Source organism: Petaurus breviceps, unplaced genomic scaffold (assembly GCF_028583685.1).
Source record: "Petaurus breviceps papuanus isolate PSGF00001 unplaced genomic scaffold, PetGlider_PUasm1.0 140, whole genome shotgun sequence".
In the NCBI taxonomy this organism is placed as follows: Eukaryota; Metazoa; Chordata; class Mammalia; order Diprotodontia; family Petauridae; genus Petaurus; species Petaurus breviceps.
In genome coordinates, this window is record NW_027185698.1 from 46,854,815 (window position 1) to 46,874,746 (window position 19,932).

Below are 19,932 nucleotides of genomic sequence, written 5' to 3' on the forward strand. Positions count from 1 at the left end.
GGATGGATGGATGGATGGATGGATGGATGGATGGATGGATGGATGGACAGACAGATAAATAGCAGTACAAGGTCCTGTATGTTAGATTAAGAGTACTTTTTTATTTTTGTTCTTTTAAAGAATATGAATAACATCTTTGTATCATGGTGGATATTTTTCAAAGCAGTATTCGAGGTGAACAATGGCTCATGTTTGTGCCAACTCATTGTGCCAACCTTTATGGAATAAATGATTCTGAAGAACCACAGTTTGAGGGTTTACTGTGTAAAGCAGCAAATTTATTTTTACCAATTTTTGATAGAAGTCTTAACTCATATATTATGTTTCTCTGTCTTAAGGACTTTTTTTTTTTTTTAAAGCAATCGGGGTTAAGTAACTTGCTCAAGGTTACACGGCCAGTTATTTCTGGGTGTGGTGCTGAGTATCTGAGCCCGGATTTGATCCAGGTCATCCCAACACTGGAGCCGGTGCTCTTACTCGCTGAGCCACCTGGCCGCCCCTAAGCAATTGGGGTTAAGTAACTTGCTCACGGTTACACGGCCAGGTGTTTCTGGGTGGGTGCTAAGTGTCTGAGCCCGGGATTCGATCTCCAGGTCTTCTCAACACTGGAGCCGGTGCTCTTACTCGCTGTGCTACCTGGCCCGCCCCTAGGACTTCTTTCAATGTATGATCTTTATTAATGCAGATAACACATTCATGCCTTTTCATTAGGTGTGATTCATGTCTTATCATAAACTTTACATAGAGGAATCTATTCTGTGCAGCCAAATTAATTTTCTAAGACATTCCTATATGTGTGCATGTATCTTATTTATATAATGACTACTAGTACAATACAGAGGCTGGTTATTTGTTATCCCTAGCTTTCTACATTATCCAACCTCATCCTTTTCCAATTGACATATCATTGATGTTCTATATTTGTGCCACTTAGTGCACATAAGTCATACCTTTCTTGTAGCCAGTTTATACCTACCAAGTGTCTTTTACTTGCTCTTTGAGTGGATACAATCTTGGTTTTTCTGAGACTAAAATGGATTTCAATTGTAAGCTTTATTAAGTAGAATCTCCTTAGGACTATAGAGAGCCTGTGTTTTGAAGTTGGTAGGAAGTTTAGAAGGGATGATCAGTCAATCCAAAGTCAATAAGCAATTATTTAAATAGCCCCTATTATGTGACAGGCATTCAGCGAAGCCTTAGGCAGAACTTAACTGAAGGAGTCATTATTTTCATTTCACCTACAGAACGTGCTGGAGATGTAAGGTCAGAACAAAGGATGGGCCAGCTTTCTTCTGTTCAGATAATTCAGTTCAAATCAGAAACCTTAAACACATATGAAAGGTAGTAGTGTACCTCAGGAAGTTTATATTCTGGAGGAGGGAGAGGGGGTTGGAGGGGCACAGGAGTGAGAATCATACTTGTACACAGATAAGATGATACAAGGTCATTTGAAAGGGAAGAGAGATACCCACACTGTGGGTGGGGGTAGGATTAAGGTGAAGCTTCCTAGAGCCAGGCCTGGAAGGGAGATAGATTGATTTGTGACTAGATTTGGGATGATACACTAGTGAAGTTCAAGTACAGTATCCCTGAGACTTTGAAGATCAAAGGTCAAGGCCCTGGCTTTTTGTGCTTAACAGAAATGTTGGGTCAGTGACTAGCCTCCTGATTTAGAGCCAGTCACTTATGTTCTTTGGCCTTCTGTTTCAGTACTCCTAAAATATGTGGGTTAAAGTACTTGATCTCTAAGGGTACCTTTTGATTTTCCATTATTCTGTGTCTGCTAAAAATCAGACTGGTTTAATGAAAATAGAATTGGAATTATCGTCAGAAGACCTATGTTCAAGTCTCATGTCTGACACTTAGTAGCTTATACAAGTGGACAAGTTGTTCAGACCTCAGCTTCCTCTGTGAAATAGGAATAGTGTTATTTATACTATGGTGGTGTTGTACGGAAAATGCTTTTTAAACCAAAAACAAATCAGGAAGCATGTCTACTGTGTGCTAGGCACTGGGAATATATATGCAAAGAGAAAAACAAAACAGTCCAGACCCCTAAGGAGTTTGCATTCTACTAGGGTAGATAACATGTACATATAAAAGTATATTCAGGATATATGCAGAAATAAATTGGGGAAGGGGCTGGCACTAACAGCTGGAGGGATTTGGAAAGAGTTCTTTGACAAAGTAGCCCTTGAGCTAAGTTTTGCCAGCAAGAGGCATTCTAAAAGACTTATGTAAGTATAAATATAAATTGAACTTTTAGAGGGCAGATAATGTAATTGTTTCCCTCTTTGTAGCCCCAGAGCCTTGTATATCTATAGTAGCTACTTACTAAAAGTTTGTTGAATTTATTTAGTAGATTAGCATGGTTTTGTTGCCTCCCTTCCTGCTGTTAGCTGTCACCTGTGTATGCTGGTAGCTCCCCTTCTTCACTGCACTCATTCTAAAGGTTATGTATTGAGAAAATGTTACTGGATTTATGTGTAAAGTAAAAGCAAATAGGCCTTTAATATGGACCCAAGAGAATTGAGTGGTACATCTCCTAGATTTCGTTACCTCTTTTATCTTTCTTGCTTCCTTTCTGCTTCCTAACTGCACTGGATAGGGGAGATTGGATTCTTTTTCAGGTGATTTCTTGTGTTTGAAATTAAATTACTTGTACTTCATTATAAGTCTGTACTAATAACCATTCCCTTATTTTCTATAGTTAAATTTAAGTAACAGATAACTACTTAGAGTGACAGGCTACTTTCACATCTCTTTTTTTTTTTAACAATGGAAATGAAATTTATTATATTGGTTAATAGTATGCTGTATAGTTATAGTGCAGAATAGCACACTTCATTCAAGACTTACTACTTCTCACCTTTTAACACCTTTTAACTGGGATTCAATGTTATAACTCTTATAGAACAGTTACATACTCTTACATACTCAACAACATTGTTGTTCTGTGATTGTATGTACACAGAGAAGTCTAAGGACATGTACTATGTGCCTGTTGCATGCAAAATATTAATAGGAACTATAGAGAAGGAAGAGGGCAAGTGTGCAAAGAGAAGCAGTCAACCAAGTTTGCACTATAATATTTTCTTTTACTCTTCTTTATCCCTAATTAATTGTCAAGCCCTGATGCTTCTACCTCCTTGATACCTCTTGAATTCTTCTTCTTCTCTCTATTCTTTCTGTTTATTCCCACTGCATTTCCTCTGAGGAATCTAATCATGTCACTCTTATACTAAAAAAAAAAAAAAACACCAACCTTCATTGATTTCTGCTGATCCACAGCTCAAGCCTCTTTGGTCTGGTGACAATGGCTTTCCACACACTAGGAGCACCTGGAACTTTCCAGTTTTATCTTTTGCTCCTTCCTTCTGTACATTCTACACCTGGAAATCAATTAACTACTTCTTTACTCATGTTGTTTCTTGGGCCTGGAATGCCTTCCCTCTCTCAACTCTACTGGTTAAAATTATTAATAAAAGAATGTGAGATTTAAAGCTGGAAGGGATATAGATTATAGATTATCTAGTCTGACTCTCTCATAGTGTGAATTGAGGTGCCTGTGGCCCAGAAGGGTCACCAAAAGTCAAATGAGTAATTAAGATTTCCAGCAAAGTGTTCTGGTCCCAAATTCAGTGTTTTGCTTTGTTTTTTCACGTTGTCAATTCTGTTTATCCATCCTTCAAGACTCAGTGAATTGTTTAGTTACACTTCTTCCTTCTCCCTTCCCATTTGGGCCTCATAAACCTTTATTTATACTTCTTTGTGCTTATCATATAAGATTTTGTGTTTGTAGTATATGACGTACAATCACCTCTAATAGATTATAAGCTCCTGGAAGGCAGAGACCTTGTCTTTTTAATTTTTATGTCTTGCTTAGAATTGAGCACATTACTCTGCAAATACTTCTTAAATATTTTTTGAGTTGAACCAAATTATAGGCTCAACGTGGGTAACAGATTAGTTGAAGAGACCATTTATATACTTGTGAAATAACCAAAGTGTTTGTATAGTATAGTCAATCAGTGTGGATGATTAAAGTATACTTTGGGTTTGGAAGTACAAGTATACACAGGTGGATCAGTTTGGTGAGATAGTAGCTCCATCATAATTTGGGGGAGAGAGGGAATTAAAGTTTGTGGTTGGTAAGAATTATCTGAGCAAAAACCTGGAGTGGGCATTTATAGGGGAGGATACCCTTCAGAATGGCTCAGCTGGACCTGAGGTACATAGAGGAACCAAGCCTATTGAAGACTTTATGACTGATCACTTGAATATTTCTGTTTGGTAATAGTTTTTGCAGAATGGTTGCTTTCACAGAACAGGAACAAGCATCCCAAGTATTGAGTGTTTAAATCTCCTAATTTCCATGTGGCATAATTAGGAAGCTTACTTATCTGTAATTAGTACCCATGTATGCTTGTGGTTTTCTTCATCTTTCTTAATAAAGATTTCTCACTGATGGAACAAGACAATGTTTTTTTCTTAAATGTAACAGAAGGCTTATAATCATAGACTATACCTAATACTGGACATAGCTCTAGAGGGCATTGAATCCCCTCCCCAAATTCCATGCACACTGGGACTGTTAGGAAACTGAAACCTCTCTGGAGAGGTAAGGAGGTTTGAACTTGCCCTTCCTCTCAAGGACCTATTCCAGTGTCTTTATAACTCTTCTTGCAGTCAGACACTTGACCCTGTGATACAGCATCATGGCAAAAAGAATGTACTGACTCCTTGACACTTGGTTGAGAATTGGAGAGGCTGGCATAAGCACTATTGCAAAACAACAGTCATAGTTTACTTTGTTAGTAAGAGAGGTTTTTGTTTTCCCAAATACATTTAGATAATGTTAAGGGCCTGACTTGAAGCTACCAGAACCAGTAAATTCAGAGTTAAGGCTTCTCACTCCGTCTAGCGCTCCCATGGCAGTGCCTGGCCATTCCAGCACTGGGTCACAGAAAAGGAAGTCCAAGCACTGCCCACAAACCCATCCGATATTCAGGCAAGAGGTTCATCTGATGACTGCCGCCCAGTGTTCCAAGTAGGTCAGCACTGACCGCCCCTGCCAAGCTCTGGAATGGACCAGATACAGCTTAACCTGCCATTGGTAGCAATTGAATGTGACTGGATGGTGATGGCATCTCAAGTCTGGTGGAGAACCAACAGGGATTGGGACAAGGTTAAGGATGCAGTGAGAAGCTTTATCTTTATTGAATTTCCTGGCTTTTGTGAGTTTAAGTCAGACCCTTAATGTTATTTTAATGTATTTTTTGTGTTTAATTTTTAGTAAAAATTTGAACACGATCCAGGCTTCAGTGGTTGCAGTGGATAAGAAGTTTAAGAGCTTTGGTTCAAGAAAATTTAAAGACATGGAAGTAAGGATCCAGTGACAGGACGCTATTCTCCCCGGGAATTCTGAAGACTATAAAGCGTTGAAAAATCGAATTCATGATCCTGGAACTCGAGCTCATATTAAGAAATGTCAGGTTGGTGGGGGTCCTGAGGTGTGTGAACAGGCTGAGCTGTGTCTCTTTTCAGAATTCACTAAGAAGAAGCAGCATTTGGGAATGGGCGCTTTAAGTTTTTTCATTTAAAATTTAAAATCATACTGCAGATTGTAGAAAAGGACATTAGTCACAATCCTATTATAATGTTTTATCATAGTTCTTGGGGCTTAAGAGACTCTTTTTTTTCACCATTTTCTTTGTTATTGACAAGTTTCTTTATTCTTAATAAAAATATTAATCCAGTGAACTTGGGGTACAACTTTTGAGTTCTTCATGACTTTTGGGGGGAAATGCCTATCAGGTACCAAATACTTTCTCCAAAGAATTCTGTTATATAATAGGTTAGTAGCTGTGCGAGGTTAACATTTTTAATGTTTACTTTCTACCTTAATGTTCCTGTTGTTGCTATTTTATTCATATTACATTTTTGCATATTTAAAAGTTGTACTCATGGAGGCTTGAATTGAGGATGTTTTAGGCTTAGTTTGGGATGCCCAAAAGCCAGATTATCATAATTCAGGATAGATAGGAATTCCTGAACCCAAGCATGGTCAGTGAGTAGTGACTATTCTGAGTCATCTTGCTAAGCCACAGAGTACAGAGTAGTACTTCAATCCTTGTTTTTAGTTACTTTAAAAATCTTGTCATTATGTAAATTCAGAGTACTTCAAGGAATTTTAAAAACCTGATCGTAATTAGATGAAATAGTAGTAAAACATTTGAAAACTGTTCTTGAGATACTAGTTCTGGGAAGAAGAAAATATTAATAGTAAAATAGAACTAGCAATCTATTTTTTTGGTTGTTTTTAAAAAGCCATGCCATAATTACTGCTGGTCATAACTGGTATCTGTGGTCTGAGAGAGATTTATACTGTCCTAGCCTTGGGACTAATCATGCCCTGAAATGGTTGTTGAAATTTCCATTCCACATCTAAGGGCTTGGTGTCAGCTAGACTTAGGTCACTTCATTGTAGTTTAGTGGAAAGGCCTGGGCTCTTTTATCCATTTGCAAGAGTAAATTTGTTAACCAAAGAAAGGAATGTATAGGGCAAGAGAATGATCTTTAAAATAAATATTCCAAATATATTCATTTGCCCCAAGATATGTAGCAGGTAGTAATATAATTTATATATCAGCATTTGTTGCTACTCTGGCAATATTTAGTGACTTGAGAAATGGGTGTTACTCATTTCACCATCTCTTTTAATTCCTTTCCTAAACTGGTTTCAGCAAAATCATGACTGTCAATATTCTTACTCAACATTTTGTATTTTGTTTTCTAATCTAAATTTTTTTAACCATTGTCCAACTACAAGGCTGAAAATTATGATGTTCAGAATTACAGTAACGTCATTTATCTAGTTCATTTATGAAGCAGGTATAAGAACTCAAAAAACACATTGAAGTAGGTCACTTAGGGTCAGGTAAACCAATTCTATATATGAAATAGGGCGGATGCCCTGATAACACTATTATACCATAGGGAGAAGGACTAGATCTGTAATTTTGTTGGTATAGGGAATTCCTCCTACCAGTGCAGGTCAGCTCTTATTGTGCAAATTAACATCTTAAAGAGTTGCTTAGAACATGTAGAGTTTAAGTGCCTTACTCAGGGTCACACAGTGTGATCAGAAGCAAGACTTGAAGTCATATCTTCTTTGCTTCAGGATGAACTCTCTAGATTATATCATGCTACATGGTACCATCATTGGTCTTTGTCATGGAGACCCCAGATCATTAAAAATGACCATTTAAGAAGCAGGGAAGTGTGTCAAACATTTTAAGAAGGAGTTCCATCTGAAGTAGTTAAAATTAAAAAGTGTTGGTGCTTTAAATGGGGTAAGTTACAATTAGTTGGAATATTTACTAATGGGGATTAATCAGTTCCCTAAAGATGTCAGATAAATGAGGTATGGGTACATTATACTAAAAAGATTTTGATTTTGTTTATTTTTTAAGTGAATAAAGAAGTACTACCTTTTCATTTATTTTTTTTCTCCTTATCTGTCCCTGAGATTTCTTTAGAGCAATATTAGGCATTGTAGTAGAAGCTTAAAATTTTTTTTTTAAAGCAATCGGGGTCAAGTAACTTGCTCAAGGTTACACGGCCAGGTATTTCTGGGTGGGTGCTAAGCGTCTGAGCCTGGGATTCGATCTCCAGGTCTGATCTCAACACTGGAGCCGGTGCTCTTACTCGCTGTGCTACCTGGCCACCCCGAAGCTTAAATTTTTTTTTTTGATTACTTGTTCTGGACACTAAATTTGTTAATTCATTTTCTCCTTATGACATATACTATGTAGTCACAGAATTCCTTAGTCTTTTAGTGCTAGATAGAAAAGAAGCATTTGGACATTCTTTTAAAGCTCATAAAATTCTTGTTTTTAAACTAGATACAAATAGCAGCAAAAGGAGCCCTGTGCTTTGACAGAATGAGAAGGTCCCAACTATGGTTGTAAATATAGAATTTTATTTTAGCCCAACATCTCAAATTTTTAATTTTTGTTGTCATCTAATTTTTCCTGAATTCCAACCTTGGGACATTGTCCCTTGCATCTCTTTGGTATGGAGAAGGATAAATTCCCGCCTGAAATATTGCAAAGCAATTAATGTAGCGAGTGCCTTCCTTTTGAGCTACCCTACATCCCTTCCAAGCTCCCCAGGGCTTTATTTGCCTGGGCCTGTCTGTGTGGGAGAAGCCTCACTGTGCCAACTTGGTCCCTGTGTAGTTTGGGGATCAGGGGCTGCTTTTGTTTACAGTGATGCCATGTCCCATTTGGCAACAGAAAACACAGTGCTTTAGCCAGCAGGCAGTCTTCTTGATCAGTTTTTTACTCAACTTCTTTCCCACCCCCTCACCCCAAATGAATGTGTTTCCAGGGAGAGGCAAACTTAGGGCTTTCATTATTTTTAATTTTTTTTTTTTAATTTGCTAACACAAACATTAAGCGGTAAACATTAGTCAGGTTTGGGTTTTTTTTAATAATTTTACTGAATATAAGTTGAGTGTTTTTCCTCTTACTTTCTAGGCATTCGACCTCCAATCATGAATGGGCCCATGCACCCACGTCCATTGGTAGCATTACTGGATGGCCGAGATTGTACAGTAGAAATGCCCATTCTGAAAGATGTAGCTACAGTGGCATTTTGTGATGCACAGTCCACACAAGAAATTCATGAAAAGGTAACTTAAAACTATTTCACCTACATTTTTCATTAATTAGAAGATAGTACTCAGGTCTTAAGTGTTTATATTTTATAAGAGAATTTGAACATTAGGTATTTTCCTTCTATCCTAGTTATTCTGGTCAGGAAGGATGATGAAAATCTGATTTGCTTCTGCTTGGAAATGAGGGCTTCCCTAGCTCGGCCCTGGTCAATAGAGTTGTTTCTTCTAACTTGTATAACTTATCAACATTCCCATGAAAAGTCAAGTTTATGTAAGACTGAGCATTTTTGTTAAAATCACTTTTTCTAAAAAAATAAAAAGAAAAATAAGTTGAAGGAAGTGTAATGATACTGACTAGTCTTGGCTCCAGAGAAGAGATAAGTAAACTCATTTCCCTCATTTTGTTAGACATAATGGGAGACTATGGGTGTGAAATGTTTTATATAGAGAATAATTTTTTGTATTGGTTGGTTTTGCTTTTTTTTTCCTTATTGTTAAGAAAGGTTCACTCTTGGAGTGGGAATGTATATATAAAAATAACTGAGATTTTTAAGGAGGTAACAATAAAACTTTTAGAATAAAATAACTTTTCTGCCATACTTTCTGGCCTACCCTGGAGAACTGCATGCTGCTCATTCCTTCTTCAGTATGCTTATAAATCACTATTCTCTTAATAGCAGCCAGGTTTTACCCAAGAAAGTGAATGAGTAGTGTCAACCCAAGCTACTCATGGGCCACTTAAAACAGAGCAGAGATAGTTTCTTGGGAGGATTCACTTCTCATGCATGTAGCAGCAACTGTCAAATAATAGTGAAGATAGGGGCGGCTAGGTGGCACAGTGAATAGAGACCCTGGAGTCAGGAGGATCTGAGTTCAAATTCGGCCTCAGACACTTAACACACACCAGAAAAAACTAGCCATGTGACCTTGGGCAAGTCACTTAGCCCCAATTGCCCTGCCTTCCCCCCTCCAAAAAGCAAAAAAAAAAAAAAAAGACAGTCAAGATGCAAAAGAAGCAGGAGGATGCCTGCCCTCAGAGCAAGCTCTGCCCACAGAAGTTTTGTTGCCTAATTGTCTGAAACTTTGGTGATTTTGTATATTTACTTATTAGATTTATGTGGTATCTTTCCTATATAATATGAAATATATGAATGTGCAATTGGCATGTTACATAGGAACCTCTCACAACTGGCTGTTTTGGGTCTCTGAAGTGGGGACCCTCCCTGCTCACCATTATGGCATTTTCAAACTGCATGCTCAGGATCCTTTTATATTCAACATGCAGGGGAATGACAGGAATTAAAACTGGAAAAGGAACATGGGAGGGTCATGTGATCCAACTTTGTCATTTTATTGATGAGGAGATTGAGACCCACAGAGTTTATAACAATGTATCATTAAATAATATATTTCAGTATTATTATCATTCAATATTATTTCAAAGGCACTATCATGCCTTTAATCATAGTACCTCAAAAAGAAATATGACAATAAACAGAATAGGCAGGAAGCTAAAAGGGGAAACCATTGTTGGATCGCATAATGTTTGTTGAGTTCCTAGTATGTGAAAGCATCTATAACAATGGCTTGTGCCAACCAAAGGTCTCTTTCTTCCTCCCCTGCCTAATATTGTTAGCTGGTTCTAAGGAAACGTGATAGGAGGTGAAATGACATTACAAGGTCAGTTCCACAAGAGCAATTTTATGAAGAGGTAGTGAGCCAAAAGATACTACAGTGCAGTTTCATAACTTTTTATGTTGTGTTTGTTTATAATGTATTAATAATGTAATCACATTAAAAAAAAAAAAAAAGATTGGTTGAGTCAGCCTGGGAGAGGGAGTTTGTTTGATTTTGTAGGTCTCCATGAGAGACAGTATGGCATGGTAGAGAGGCAGCCTCAAAGCCAGGAAGCCCTGGATGGAAGTCTGACCTCTGAAATAAACACTCTGACCCTGGGAAAGTCCTGTGTTCTCACTTTGATTCCGGCAACTCAGCATAAGAAAAGGTGGTAAGGTGCATTGGTAAAGAGTGTTTTCTCACCTCAGAGGTCTAGGCCAGGGGTGGGGAGCCCATGGCCTTCTAGGTCCTTGGGTGTGGCCTTTTGACTGAGTTCAAATTTTACAGAACAAATCATTTTAAGGGGATTTGTTCTGTGAAGTTTGGATTCAGTCAAAGGGCTGCACTTGAAGACCTAGAGAGTCACATGTGACCTTGAGGCCTGCAAATTCCCCACCCCTGGGACTCTAGTCGCTATCACTGCAGACTATTTGGGCAGCAAGGTGGCGAAGTGGACAGAGTTCCAAGCCTAGAGTAAGGAAGACCTGAGTTGAAATCCAGTTTCAGACACTGACTAGCTGTGGGACTCTAGGCAAGTCACTTAACCCTGTTTGCTTCAGTTTCCTCATCTGCAAAATGAGCTGGAGAAGAAAATGGCAAACCACTCCAGCATCTTTGCCAAGAAAACCCCAAATGGAGTCATGAAGAGTCAGATGCAACTGAAACAACACCATCCCAGCAACCAGAACCACCTCCACCTCTCAGAGCCATTGTGAGGAAAGCACTTTTAAAATCTTAAATACACATAGAAATGTGAATTATCATTATTACAAATACAATAAATTATTTATGGTTTCCTAAAGAAATATGATTATCATACTTGTTCCTCAGTGCTAATACAGATCAGGTTATCATAAGAATTACTTGCAAAATGGTGACTCAGTCAATCAAAAAACAATTGTTATTCTTTATGTACCAGCATTGTGCTAAATAAATAGTGAGGGTACCAAGAAATAGTAAGAACAATTCCTGCTCTCAGGAAGCTTACATTCTGAGGAGAGGAGACAATATGTACATAAATAGGTATGTATAAAATAGTTACTGAGTAGATGTAGGTAACATTAGAGGGGAAGGCACTGTCAGCTGAAGGGAAAAGGAAAAGCATCCTGAAAAGGGTGGTGTTTGAGCTGAGTCTTGAAAGGATCTAGGGAATTTTAAGAGACAGACATAAAGAAGGAGAGAGCCTTCCAAGCGAGGGAAATGATCACTGTAAAGGTATAGGATTGGGAGACAGTGTATGTGAAAAATAGCAAGTAGTCCCATATGGCTGGATCATAGGGTACATGGAGAAGAGTGTGAGAATACTGGGAAAATAAAAAGGGACCAGGTCACGTAGAGCTTTAAATACCCCACAGAAAAGTTTATATTTAAGCAAAGGCAATAGGGAGTTCCTGCAACTTTGCAGTAGGAAACACGGCAGCAATCAAACCTGCACTTTAGAAAAATCAGTCTTGGCTCTGTGGAGGGTGAATTGGGTTGGAATGACACTTGAGGCAGGAAGCCTAATCAGGAGGCTATTGCAGTAGTTCAAGTTACAGGTGACAAGAGCCTGCATTAGGGGGGTAGCAGTATCAGAGGGGAGAAGGGGGACAAATCTAAGAGATGTTATGGACAAAAAACCAAAATATTTAGTCATTTATTGTGTATGTGGGGTGAATGAGAGTGAGGAGGGCAAAAAGATGGGTCAACTCTTCACCAGATACAGTGAAAGAAGTGGTAGAGAATGATGTGTCAGGACGATATGGGATGGGGAAAAGAGGGATCTTAAAGTAAATGTCCTCAGGTGGTTTGGGGTTTTTATTTTTTGGTGAAGTATGAGACTCTTTCCTCAATGGAAAAGGTGGATATGGGGGAGAAAGGGAACTGCTATGGTTGGGGGAAGTAAAGAGAAAGAGATAGTTTTGCACAATCACCTTGTGAACGGGAGAGAGAATACATTAGGGAGTGATGGGATTATCTTGCTGCCTTGAGAACCCAGTTGAGATCAGATGAGTAGTGGTCCTAGTCAACAGAGTTTCATGATATCTTACAACTCTTCAGCAGCACATGAGTAGGCCATTGGTGCAAGTAATCCCAGGGTAACCAGCTATAGGACAAGAGCAGAAGGGATTTGAGAGTATAGGATAACACTGAACTAGCTCACTAGAGTGTCTAGATTGGGGAGGGAGGAAAGTATAGGTAGAACCAGAATTATGGCTCAGGAAAGTACTGAAGCAATTTTAAGGTAATGGCAAGGATGAAATTAGTAAGTTTAAAATTAGTAAGGCATATAGAGAGATTGATTTATAAGAGATAATGATTAAACAAAAGATTTTCAGAGCTCTTAAGCATGGAAGTAAAACATTTGTGGGTGATAGCAAACTCACGGGCTTGACCAGCTCTGTATGTAGCTGCAGTAGAGTTGAGAAGTCAAGTGGGAATTGAATAAATTGAGCTTTTTCAGCTGCTATTTCCACATTGTCAGAACCATGTCTCTCCTTATTTAAAATCTGATATATAAGATCCACCGATTAGACAATAGATAAGCAATATTAATACCTGCTATCTGCCAGGCACTATGCTAGGTAATCAGAACCAGAATCAAAATTAAATAGTTCCTGCCCTCAGGAAGCTTACATTCTATATGGGAAAGCAACATGCTTGCATATAACTATATATAAAATAGATATGAAATATTTGGGTGGAGGGACTACTAGCAGCTATGTAAGTGGTAGCTTGAGATGAACTTTGTAATAAAAGAGAATTGATTCTAGTTAAGAGGGATTGTAGAGTAGGGGGCAGAGCCCAGATACCAGATTAGAGGCAACCCACTTGAACTCTCTTAACATTCTCCTCCAAACAACTTTAATGTAACACCTCAAATAAAATTTAGGAGTGGAAAAACCAACAAAAGGTCAGGGTGAGGGTTGGTTTGGGGGTTTTGTTTTGTTTCTGGTTTATTTTTGCATAAAAAATGTAGGAGGTTAGCAGAAGAAATTTGTGACATTGGGGTGGAGACCTGTCTGGAGCCCATACATGGAGCAGCAGCAGCTTCAGGAGCTCTTAGTCCAGAGACTCTAAGGGACATTTGGACAGAAAGAGATTACAGAGGACCCTCTGCTGGCACTGGGTACAGTCAGCTCTGCCTGGCAACTCTATTGCCCATACACAGTTCTGGTTTGCAGTTCCAGGGCAGAGAGGGGACCTTGGTCACAGTTCTAAGACAAAGAGGAGTGCTAGTGCTTGTGGCTCCAGGGGATAAAGACCTTCCTGGATAAAGACAGGAGAGCAGGGACCACAACTCTCTTGGATCATACCACATTGAATACACCAAAAACTGGCAGACCCTCCAGAACTAGACTCTGAAAACAGCAGTACCAAAAAGCTTGAAGTCTGGTACAGTGTATCCCCACTCCCAGCCCAACATTAGCATAAAGTTCAAAGTCAAGAAATAGGGTATGAAAAATGAGCAAACAACAAAAAATTAATTTGACCATGAAAAGCTACTGCATGGCAAGGAAGACCAAGTCATAAACTCAGAAGATGACAACAATGTGAATACAGCTACAAAGCCTCAAAGAGTGCTAATTGGACCCAAACCCAACAAGAATTCCTGAGGAGTTAAAGAAAGAAATGAGTGGTAGAGGAAAGAAAGATTGGGGAAAAGAAATAAGAGTGATACAAGAAAATTATGAAAAGAGATTTAACAGCTTGGTAAAAGATGCACAAAAAAATAATGAGGAAAATAACACCTTAGAAAAACAGAGTTGACCTAGTGTTAAAGGAACAAAAATTCACTAAGGAAAAGAACTCTTTAAAAAGCAGAATAGGCCAAATGAAAAAGGAGGTACCAAAATTCATTGACATAAAGAACTCCTTAAAAAAACAACAGAATTGGCTAAATGGAAAAACAGGTACAAAAATCTCACTGAGATCCCACTCCTTAAAAATTAGAACTGAACAAGTGGACTCTAATAACTCCATAAGCTGTAAACAAACAATAAAACAAAGTCCAAAGAATGAAAAAAAAACATAGAAGAAAATGTGAAATATTTCATTTAAAAAACAATCAATCTCGAAAAGAAATCAGGAAGAGATAATTTAAGAATTATTGGACTACCTGAAAGCCATGATCAAAGAAGGACCCTAAAAATCATATTTTGAGATGTCAGATTAGATAGGAAAGGAAAACTCCCCTGATATCTTAGATACAGAGGGTAAAATAGAAATTAAAAGAATCTACTGATCACCTCCCAAAAAGAAATCCCAAAATGAAAAGTCCCAGAGATATAGCCAAATTCCAGAGCTCCCATGTCACAAGAGAAAATACTTCAAGCAGCCAGAAAGAAACCATTTGAATACCATAGAGTCACACAGGTCACGTAAGATTTAGTGGCTTCCAAAATTAAAAGAGTAGAGGAATTAGAATATGATATTCCAGAAAGCAAAGGAGCTATCTACTAGGATTACAACCAAAAATAACCTACCCGGCAAAATAGAGTATAATCCATTAGAGGGGGAAATGGGTATTTGATGAGATAGAAGACTTTTAAGCATTCCTGATGAAAAGACCAGAGCTGGGGGTGGCTGGGTGGCTCAAGTGAATAGAGCACCTGCCCTGGAGTCAGGAGGACCTGAGTTCAAATATGACCTCAGACACATAACACAAAAACTAGCTGTGTGAGCTTGGGCAAGTCACTTAACCCCAATTGCCCTCCAAAAAGCAAAAAAAGAAAAGACCAGAGCTTGACATTCAAATACAAGATTCAAGAGAGGTATAAAAAGGTAAACAGGAAAGAGAAATCGTAAGGGACTTAATAAGGCCAAACTATTTACTTTTCCTACATGGGAAGATGTAAGGAATTTTATACCAAAAACAATTGACTTGGAAAACAGTAGAGAAAATTGAAAAAATCTACCTGATTTTTCTGACTACCTGACCACCTGAAAGCTATGACTGAAAAATGAGCTTAGACATCTTATTTTAAGCATAAAAGAAAATTGCCTAGATGTCTTAGAAATAGAGGGCAAAGTAGAAAGGATTCACCTGTTACCTGCTGAAAGAAATACCAAAAAGAAAACCTCCAGGAAAATTATAACCAGACTCTAGAGCTTCCAGGCTAAAGAAAAAATACTCCAAACAAACAGAAAGAAAGAATTCCATACTGAGGGCCCACAATCATGGTCACACATGATTTAGTAGCCATCAGTATAAATAAGCAAAGAGCTTGGAATGTGATGTTCTAGAAGACAATAGATCTAGATTACATCCAAGAATAATTTATCCAGCAAAACTTAAGTATGGTCCTTGACCGGATTGGGGGGAAGAGGGAGAGAAGATGTGGACTCATAAACATGCCTACTGAAAAGACCAGGATGGAGTGAAACTGAAATAAAAAGATAGGAGTCAATAGAAACATCGAATAACAAAAACAAGAAAATCTGAACAAGCCATCATAAGAGCCTAGGCAAGTATAAACTGTTTACATTCTAATATGAGGGGATGATACATGTATTCCATCAGACCTCTGTCATCATCAGGGTTCATAGAGAAAGTTGAATTAGAGGGAATGGGAGAGGTTTGGTTATATTTGGATGATCTTAAAAGAAGAATAAGAAAAGGAGGGGAAGAGGAATATACTGGGGGAGAGGAAAGAGGGGAAATTGTCTCATAATCAGAATTATATAATAGAAATAAGAGACTTAAATCTCATTCTCTATATTGATCAGAGTATGGAATAATACACATATAGAAATACATTTTACTTAGCAAGGAAATAAGGGAAAAAATACAACAGAGGGTAAATTAAGGGAAAGATTATTGAAAAAACAAACTGTAAAGAGGGTGTACTTGGAGGAGGAACTTAAAAGAAAAGAAAGGGATAAGAACCTGGTGTTGGGCTATGGGCAAGAGAATGAGGAGGAGCAGGAGAGCAGATTACACTGAACCAGAGCACTGGTGTTGAGCTCACTCCTTCTTTCTCACTACTGTCTTCTTTACAAAAACAAAAAGGAAAAGTATAAGAGATTAAGATGGAGGGACATATACAATCAATAATCATAACTGAATGGAATGAACTCATAAAACAAAAGAGGATAGTAGAATGAATTAGTACAATTCAACAGTACATTGTTTACAAGACACACATTTAAAAGAACGTTGTGCACAATTAAAATAAGGACCTGGATCTTACTGTGCTTCAGCTAAAGCTAAAAAAAACCAAGACCAGGAGAATAATCATGATCTCAGACAAAGCAACAGTAAAAACAGACTTAATTTTAAAAAATAAACAGAGAAGTTACATTTTGCTGAAAGATCATACATAGGTAATGAATTAATATCATGATGTACTAAACATATGTGTTCCAAATGTCAAGGCATCCCAACACTTATATGAAAATTTAAATATTACAAAGGAAGAATAGATAGCAACATTATAGTAGTTTTTTTACTTTGCATCTCTCAGACCTAGATAAATATGACCAAAAAATAAATCCACCAAAAGTGAAAGATCTAAATAGAGTTTGGAAAAAATTAGATATGTTAGCCTTCTGGAGATTACTGAATGGGAATAGAAAGGAGTATGCATATTTCTAATCTGTGTATGGCATGTTTACAAAAATTGACTGTGGACTAGGATATAAAAACCTCACAGGCAAATGAAAAAAAGCAGAAATATTAAACATCTTTTATGTCCCATGTTACAATAAAAATTGCATTCATTAAAGAGCCACTAAATGAATTATTAAAAATTCAGGCTAACTTAATCCTAAAGAATGAGTAGACAAAAGAACAAATCACAGAAATAATCAGTTTCATTAATGATAATGACAACAATGTGACAACATGCCAAAATTTATAGAATGGAGCCAAAACAGTCCTTAGGGGAAAATTCATATCTCTAAACACTTTTATAAGTAGAGAGAACAAATCAATAAATTGGGTATGCAATTAAAAAACAAACTCTATAAAAACCCAACTGTTTAAATCTCCCAATTAAACACCAAATTAGAAATACTAAAAATAAAAAAATAGACCAACAATTTGAAAGCAAAAAAAAAATCATTGAATTAATAAATAAAACTAGAAACTGATTTTTTTAAAAAAACCCACTATTAATTAACAGTTAAAAAAAACCCAGAATACTAAATTACCATTATCAAAAATGAAAAGGGTGAATTCAGAGCTAATGAAGAAATAAATTATTAGAAACTATGTCACTCAATTATATGCCAGTAAAACTAACAATCTAGATGAAGTGTGTGGATACACATAAAAATATATAATGCCCAGATTAACAAAAAAGAAGAGGGAAGTAATGGCAGAATGACAGAGGGATTAATCCAGAGGTGGGAAATTTGTGGCTCTCAAGTGTGACCCTTTGACTGAATCCAAACTTCCAGAACAAATCTCTTTAATAAAAGGATTTGTTCTGTAAAACTTGGGCTCAGTCAAATGGGTGCACCCAAGGGCCTAGAAGGCCACTGTGACCTCAAGGTCACAGATTCCTCACCCCTGCATTAGTTCTAAGCAAAACAAACTCTAAGGATGTATAAAAATATTTATAGCAGCCCTTTTTACAATGGCAAAGAATTAGAATTTGAGGGAGTGCTCATCAGTTGTGGAATGATTGAATGAATTAATGTTATAAATGTAATGAAATATTGTGCTGAAGAGAATGATGGGGTGGGGGTGGGGGCCATGGAAACTTGGAAAGATGTATATGAACCAAACTCAAAGTGAACAAAACCAGGAGAACAATTTATTCAATGAAAATAATATTGTAATGACAAACAACTTTGAAAAACTTAGGAAATTAACTCTGACCAACATATTTCACAAGGCTAATGATAAGTCATGCTGCTCACCTCCCAATAGAGCAGTGATGGATTCAGAGTGGAATTTGAGGCCCCCCCCCATTTTTTTGGGACATGGCCTATTAATGTAGGAATTTGTTTTATTTTAACAGGTCCCCCCCCCTTGCTTTCTCAACATGGGAAGTGGGGGTGGCAAAGTTTTGTTTAAAAATTTTAACTTAAGAAAATAATTTTAAAACTTTTAAAATGTTTTAAAACTAAACTCTTCTGATAATTCAGATGAAGGATGATGAGGGCCTAAACTGTATTGCTAGAAAGCCAGATTGGCTGTGGGAACATATTAAAGCACTCATCATATTGCCTGGGAAGGGAAGGAGTGAGGGGAAATGGTGTTTTCAAGGGAGTGCCTGAGGCTAATTGATGAACCTTAGATCTCTGCCACTCATATTCTCCTTTCTCTGGGAAGAAGGATATATCAGTCAATTTGGCTTTAATGTTCCTGAATAGTGTTGTAAAATTATAAAAGTATATCTGTGTCAATTTTAGGAATAGTCATTACCTAAATGTTTATTAAAATTGCCAGCAAGTTTGTTAGATGATTTCAGTCAATGACTCTATAGAGGAATAAAGCCCAGTTTCTTCTTTTTTTAAAAAACTTTTTTGTCACATAATTTGAAATATCAGTATAAGGATCTTGCCAACATATAAGACTGGTGAGTTCTTGTTAAATAATTGTTACAAGCTTTAAAAAAATTTTTTGCATCCTTCTGGGAAACATTTTGAAAGCATGCTATATGATAAAGAAAAAAAGAATGATTTTTCTCATTGTTTATTAATTAAGATTATGCAAATAATCTCCGAGTTATTCTTTTGCTTGATTTATCTATAACCTGCTCTTTCCATTCCTGTCTTGTGGTTTGGGGATAGGCTAATAGAGTCAATAAAAAAAGAATTAAGTATAAAATTGTTAGTGATCATCTCAACCAGCTCCTTTACTGTATAAATGATGCAACTGAAGTCCAGATTAGAGAAGTAATTTCCTTGATGTCTCTCAGCTAAATTAACTTCAGAATCAGGACTAGATTCTTGCTCACATAATCTGTTCTCTTTTTTCCATACTTTGCCCTACCTCTGTGTCTTACAAAGAGGAAATTGAGACTTTTTCATATTACAAGTTGACCATTTTTAATTGAACATTAATCTCTTAATTCATTCAGCAATATTTAAAGGGTCTGTGAGTTCATGTTTGTTTTATTACATTTACTGAAATAGGTTGGAACTCCTTTGTGGATAAGTAGGTATTCTTTAATAGTAGCTTCCGCCTGCCTGATGATGGGTCTCTGTGAATTTAGAATGGTCCTGAGATAATGATGGTTTTTGCATAAGGCTTTATATATCTTATCTACGTTGATCCTTTACAACTTCCCTGTAAGGTAGGTTTTATTATTCCCATTTTGCAGATGAGAATCCTGAGACTCAGAAGAGGTTAAGGAAGTTATGATTGCATAGCTAGTACTGTTGAGTAAAGTAGGATTTGAACTCAAGACTTCGTGATTTTAAGTCCAGTGCCTTTTCTGCTGCACTGTGCTAGCTATGCTAGCTCCAGCTTTGGTAGA

At 37.2% G+C, this 19,932-nt stretch overlaps 1 protein-coding gene across 14 annotated transcripts in view; it reads left to right on the forward strand.

The window, feature by feature from the left end:
- CTBP1 (C-terminal binding protein 1) overlaps window positions 1–19,932 on the forward strand; it is a 473,381-nt gene that overhangs the window by 398,538 nt on the left and 54,911 nt on the right. For 9 of the 14 annotated variants that reach the window (XM_069071532.1, XM_069071498.1, XM_069071522.1 and 6 more), the window contains one exon: window positions 8,544–8,698. In XM_069071532.1, the coding sequence (XP_068927633.1) occupies window positions 8,544–8,698 (155 nt within the window). Of the gene's footprint in view, window positions 1–5,296; window positions 5,514–8,543; window positions 8,699–19,932 lie in introns of all 14 variants that reach the window. The other 5 variants (XM_069071548.1, XM_069071555.1, XM_069071544.1 and 2 more) reach the window with 2 other exon arrangements.